The sequence below is a fragment of the Vigna umbellata genome, chromosome 10 (genome assembly GCF_029865625.1).
Source record: "Vigna umbellata cultivar VRB3 chromosome 10, Vumbellata_1.0, whole genome shotgun sequence".
Lineage (NCBI taxonomy): Eukaryota > Viridiplantae > Streptophyta > Magnoliopsida > Fabales > Fabaceae > Vigna > Vigna umbellata.
In genome coordinates this window covers 14,787,667-14,794,193 of record NC_142174.1, presented here as the reverse complement: position 1 = coordinate 14,794,193, position 6,527 = coordinate 14,787,667, and the positions used below count along the sequence as shown (strand labels likewise).

Sequence of the window (6,527 nt, the reverse complement as noted above, 5' to 3'; positions counted from 1 at the left end):
ATTTTTTTCTTTTTAATTAATTTAAAATTTTAAAAATAAAAAATATCCAAACATAATTTTGACATACTAAAAAAATATAAGATGAAAACTTTAAACAAATTTCTTTTACTACCACCCTCCTCATGCTTCTGTCTCGTCCATGGATGACCACACAACACAACTATTTTATCCTGTTTTATCTCATACTTTTCTTTTTCATTTTTTTTTCAAACCTTTTTCTTCCCTCACGTCACACTGTGCCTTTCAGTAGATTAAGGACATTATATTTTCTCTTTAAACAATTTAACCGTTACATATATTTGTAATTTTTGTTTGTTTCTTAAAATGGGTAACTTTGACTCCATTGGTTCATTTTTGAGGCCCAACCTAAATTCCATTTTATTCTGTAAGCTGGGTTGTCAAAACTGGACCTAACACACGTTAAATTAAAAAATGTTAAAAATTTTATAACCCAATTCACTCGTTAACAATATAATCAAAATAATTCCTTAATTTTTTAGATACTATTATAAATTTAATAATTGAAAATTTAAATATAAAAATATCAACTTCAATTAATTCATATATAAAAAATAATTTTTTTCTATTCAAATTGACTAGACCATTTTCACATCACTAAATATAAGAAAGAAAGAATAATTGGAATACAATTTAAATTTAAAACACATTTATTAATTAAGGTGAAACTAGTTAAACTAATTTATATTTGAATTTAGATCTTTTGTTACTTACGGTTGAGTGTGAAGAAAGTATCTATCATTAGTAATATTTTATATTTATTTCTTAAATGTTAGATGTTACTTAATTTTTATTTGGTGCTTGTAATAAATTTAATTTAATAATTTAATAAATAGTAAGGACGACGGGGCACGTGTGGCGCTGGCAAGTCGCAACTGCCTCCACCTTATTTCTTAACGAGTAACGAGAAATAAAGATTTTGTATTTTATTTTATATTTTTATTTTATTTTTCATATATTTCTTATTTCCACTTGTGTCTCCGGGTGAGGTATTTCCCTTTTCTTTTATGCAGAGACTGAGTCTTAGGGTGAGTGACCCGCTGCAACCCAACTCGTGCATTCGAAGAAGGGTTGGTTTTGGTTTGGTAAACTTCCATCCATGGTCTCCGAATCCGAACTCATCGGCCACCTCCGCGAGTTCCTCCGGAGTTCCGACCTCAACACCACCACCACCGCCACCGTCCGCCGCCAGTTGGAGGCTGATTTCGGTATTGATTTATCCCACCGCAAGGCATTCATTAGGGAACAGGTCGACTTGTTCCTCCAGACCGAGCACAACCAACCGCAACAGCAACAACAAGACGACGACGTACCAAAAGACGAAGGAGAGGAAGAAGAAGAAGCCCTTAATAATCCCGACCAAAGTGAATCATCCGATTCCAAGGAAGAATCGGAAGAAGACGACGATAACGACGAAGAGGAACGAGATAAACCTAAGCATGCCAAAAATGCCCAGAAGAATAAAGGACGGTTAGTCTGTTCTTGCCTCCGATTAAAAACAAACATTGCGTGTGTTTTTCTTTCAATTTTTCTGATTATCCGTGTGACGGTACGTCGAATTTGATCGGGAGCGTAGATTTCCTGCCATTTGCAATCAATGGCGTCACTGCTGGATGTTAATTTTTTTTGGGGTGTTTGCCCCCCCTTTTTTTTATGAAATTTGATTATTTTGCGATGTCACATAGTCACAAGCACATGGCTTTCAGTTATTTTGAACAATTGGGGTCCACTCCCAGACTATGCTACGTTGCTCTCTATAAAATTTGTGTGTTTTTCAAATCAGTGACTAGGTTACTTGCCTTGCATGTTTAAAATGATAAAAAAGTGTTCAGTTTTAGTTTTTTATGCACTTATATGCATCTGATTCTTTGCTTTGCCTAGCAATTTTGTTCCCTTAAGCATGCTTTCTTGTGCGGTAATGTCAGTGACTGATGACTGATCGAATTTTAATTATTTTTTGTCTCTCTGCATTTGTGAAGAGAAGTTTTCTGTCATCTGACTCGTTTCGTTGAATCTAGACAGTTGATTTAGCAACGAAAACTTGTGATTACACAATGCATGTTCCAGGCCTACTTAATGTGTAGTTAGTAACTTTTGCTTATCGTTACTATGATTGGATCTTTGAAGTGAAATGCCGATTCTCTTACAATTGAGTGGTTGCTGACAGTATAATGGATCCAAAGGTGGCCTTAAAAGTTGTACAATTTCTAGTCAAATTCTTTCTTTTCCCTAATCTATGAATTCAAAACAAATCATAAAAACCTTATTATCTATTTGTTATATTAACACATTTCTTGTCTCCCAATATTTTTTTGAACAAATATGATGGAATGCTGGTGTCACTATATCCAGACCATTGGCCTTACTTGTCTTTAGTCCAAACGTAAAAAATGCACACTCAAAATGCAGTTGTGTTTTTTGGAGTGTTATCTGCAAGCAATGACTAATTTGTGTAGTACTGGAGCCACAACAACAAACCATTTCAACAAATAAGTTTCATACAATTCTCCATAACAAGTATCAAGATTTTGATTCTAATTATGATGCTACATTATTCAAATACCGTTGGTATGGCTACATAAAATATGTAATACTACCTAAATTTAAATATTTTCTGTGGACAATGCCCTTAATTTAACAGCTTCTGTTTCATCTTTTGTTTCAGATCTAACAAGTTAGGTGATGAGGTAGCAAAGAAAAGAGGTGGTGGATTTTGCAAATTGTGTAGCCTGTCTCCACAACTTCAGGAATTCATGGGTGCTCCTGAAATGGCCAGGACTGAGGTATATATTCTCTTTCTTCTCAGTTTTTAGTGAAAAAAATTGGTAGTTAAGATAGACTACTCTACTACTACTGATCAAGGTTAGCTACAATTTCTTTAAAAGTGTGTTTATGACGTAATTCTGTTTCTGGCCTTATAGTGTCTATTTATAATGTTGCCCTTAGGTTGTTAAGCAAATATGGGCCTACATTAGGGAGAGAAATTTGCAAGACCCAAATAATAGACGGAATATAATTTGCGATGATCGAATGCGGGCCCTTTTCAATGTCAACTCCATCAACATGTTCCAAATGACTAAAGCATTGTCGAAGCATATCTGGCCGTTGGATTCCGATGATGGTATGCTCCTACAACCTTACCCTTTCTTATTATAATTATGTGATTTCCAAATAGGATGTTGAATACTCTTTTAGATTGTTGTTTTTCATCGTATTTTTAGACCAAAAACTCAATCTCCTTTTAGTTCCTCCAGGTGACCTTATTGTGACTTGGGATTCTGACGCCTTGATATTGTCCAAGTTTTCTTCCATAGGGTTTATTGTCAAATATATATTTTTTTGGGTCCCCCGTTATTAGACATATAAAATCAAACAACTGTTTTGTGCACCAAATCCCTTTGCATATTTTTATTCTGAAAGAAAACTTTTATCGTTTTATATAATATATCCACTGTACTGATTGTTAACTTGTATTTGATGATACTCCAGACTTTTGCTTCCCTGTTTCATTCGTTTGGTCAATATTTTGTATATTACTTGAAAAGATATTGTTTAAATTGCATCTCTTGATATAGTTGTCCAGGTGAAGTCCACACCAAAGGAGAAGCATAAGAAGCAAGAGAGAGATGATGGTATAAATAATGAACTCTCTTAATGTTCTATATTATTTGATTATCCCATCACACTCTCTTGGCATTTATAAACTGTTTCCCCGGCATATTTTGTCCCTGTTTACATGTTTTTATTTATATTTTCATTATTCATAATATTCCTTTTTAATTTATTGAAAAAAAAAGAGAGAGATAATTTGTTAAAGTATATATATTAGAAATCATTTGAGCAAACGGGGATGAAATGAATTTGTTTTAGGGCAATGCACAAAATGTGGTGATAGTTTTTACTTACAATATACTCCCTGTATAACCTACCTCTACGACAGATTCAGATGAGCCAAAAAGAAAGGAAAAACGGCAGAAGGGAGCAGGGAAATCAGGTTTTCTTGCTCCTCTTCAGCTATCAGATGCCCTTGTAAACTTCCTTGGTACCGGAGAAAGTGAGTTATCAAGAACTGATGTTATAAAAAGAATGTGGGATTACATTAAAGGAAACAACCTTCAGGTTTGTCATTGTTCTAATTTGTCCTGTGCCATATTTATGCATGCACGATTACATATATGCACGTATACATATGATATATGATATATGATATATATATTGCTTGAATAAAGCTCTGATCTGTTTCCCTACATTGGTGATAATGGCTATGTGTAAAGCTTGAGAAGTTGTATTCAATTCAAACTACTATACTTTTCGGTCAATTAAAAAATTATCTACCAACTACGCTACAGCTCTTATTATAGCAATTTTAGATAGTGCACCTCAAGGAATGCACCATTCAGATTATAACTGGTTTGTTTTGTATGTGGTAGTGTTTTCTGATGTATACAGTTCTGTTAGAAGTTAGCTTTAAACGCAGTCATAAAATATCCTAACTCCCCACAAGCACATCCACTGGTTCTTTGACCACACCAACCTTTGACTTTACTGACAGATGCTTACGGTTCTCTTTCCATATCCGCTGACCACACCAACTTTTGAAGTTAGCTTCCAACCCCTCTTGACCGAGAAAATTGGTGCTATCTAACTTTATTACTACTCTGCTTATGTAACTTCCTCATTATTAACCAATATATTCTTTTTCACAGTATATTTTGTCTACCAGCTTAAAATACATTCCCACTGTATATGCTGAAAGTTGTAGAACATAATTTGTTTGATGGGCATGCTTGGAGTGAAAATGGAACGAATGGAGGGGATGGAATTTAGTGGACCACAAATCAGCATAATGTTTAAATGTTTTGTGAATCTTCACATGTTTCCTCTAAACTTATTTTTGATCCTCTAATACGATGTGTCTCATTAGATTTTCAAACTTCCATAGACAGTCATTTATTATCATCTAATGTACGAACAGAAATTGTAAGAGGCTAAAAATTGAAATTAATGAAAACATTGTTCACGTTTTTTTAATTTGTGATTATTTTTCTTAATTATAAATTGAGATCATTTTTTAATATGAGTTTATCCGTCATCAAACCTCCTATAAGCTTACACTACTAATTGGTGAAAACTCGTTTTTACTGTCCACCCTTCATGCAAGAGCCCCATGGGTTTGAACTTAAAGCAGGGACAATACTGGCTACCTTTAAGCTATGTTTCTGAACTTTATGTGTGGCTGTATTGTGTGTTATTCACGTTTGCTGAACACCGGTTAAATTTCTGAATTGTGATTGTTTTGTCAAGGATCCGTCTAACAAGAGGCAAATAATATGTGACGAGAAGCTGAAAGAACTCTTTGACGTGGACTCCTTCAATGGCTTCACTGTTACAAAACTGCTGGCACCACATTTTATAAAGACGCAGCAGTGAGTTGCTTGTACATCGTTACAGTCAAGCATGGGATGATTGGGGAATTTTGTTTATCATGTTAGTTTCTTAAGAAGATTTCCTTTGTGTCCTGTTGGCATGCCGGCAGAAGGGATAGAAATTTGTAAAATGACAGATTTTCAGTAATTTTTTCTCGAAGATTTTCATGTTGTGACCTTTTTGTTTTAAATTATCCTAGTTTTGCTACTTTGGCAGTTGAAATTTTTTGTATATTTGGTTCCTGAAGATGCAAGGAGAATGTTGGCCTCATATTCTACTTGACCATTTTGGCAAATATAGGAAACAGTACTAATTTTATATGAAGATGGCAAAAGTAATTGCAATTCTATCGAGCTAAAATCTGGATTTTGGTTTTCTTTACTCAACCACTCAAATTCAACAAGCTAGGGAAGGTTTAGTCCACTGAACTATGATTTTAGTCCCGTTTTTTTGTTTATGAATATGATGACTAATGTTATGATTACTTTCGTAAAAGGAAAATTTTCCCAAAAAATAACTACTCACAATCACAACAATTTTCTTTTTCTTTTGCTTTGAAGAAAGTTTAATATGATCTACTTTTGATGAATTAGTACTATGCGAGTTAAATATGCTTTTGTTTTTAAATTAATATAAAAAAATTGTGTTTTGTTTTTAAAGTAAATTATAAACTATTCTTTTATCATTAAAAACTATGAAAGATATGTAAAATGTTATTTTCATAATCAACATGTGGGGATTATTTTAAATTCTTATTACATATTTAACCATTATCATAAGACTTAATTAAATTTTAAGTTTACGATAAATGATATTTACAATTAGATTTTTATTACATGTTTTTGTTTGATTGAGTACTTAAATATTTTGTATTTTTCAATTACATTTTTATTGTTTAATTTTTAGATGTGGTGTGGTTATTATCTTGTCTCATCTTAATTGTCTAAACATGTAAAAAAGAATGAGTGCCTTTTTATGACTTTCATTGAAAACATTTTTTATAACAAGGTATTTATGTTTTTTAATGACTTTCACATGATTATCTATAATAACTAAGGAACTCTCTAGTCATCACTATTGGT

At 32.9% G+C, this 6,527-nt stretch overlaps 1 protein-coding gene across 2 annotated transcripts; it reads left to right on the top strand.

The window, feature by feature from the left end:
- Window positions 1-984: 984 nt before the first annotated feature.
- Window positions 985-5,727, top strand: LOC124845349 (uncharacterized). 2 transcript variants are annotated; one of them, XM_088100942.1, is made up of 7 exons: window positions 985-1,488; window positions 2,684-2,801; window positions 2,965-3,139; window positions 3,594-3,650; window positions 3,959-4,137; window positions 4,571-4,618; window positions 5,323-5,727. In XM_088100942.1, exons 1-7 carry the CDS (start codon window positions 1,118-1,120, stop codon window positions 5,446-5,448), a joined length of 1,074 nt encoding a protein of 357 aa, XP_087957068.1. In that variant the 5' UTR covers window positions 985-1,117; the 3' UTR covers window positions 5,449-5,727. The 2 variants fall into 2 exon arrangements, with proteins under 2 accessions (XP_087957068.1, XP_087957067.1); XM_088100941.1 differs by lacking the exon at window positions 4,571-4,618 and having other exon boundaries at window positions 988-1,488.
- Window positions 5,728-6,527: the final 800 nt, after the last annotated feature.

Bases quoted from the DNA above. Each gene is read 5' to 3' on its own strand.
- LOC124845349 (XM_088100942.1), top strand. From the start codon at position 1,118: ATGGTCTCCGAATCCGAACTCATCGGCCACCTCCGCGAGTTCCTCCGG. The intron at 1,489-2,683 runs GTTAGTCTGTTC...CTTTTGTTTCAG, and splicing joins GCCCAGAAGAATAAAGGACG to ATCTAACAAGTTAGGTGATG. The intron at 4,619-5,322 runs GTTAGCTTCCAA...TGTTTTGTCAAG, and splicing joins TGACCACACCAACTTTTGAA to GATCCGTCTAACAAGAGGCA.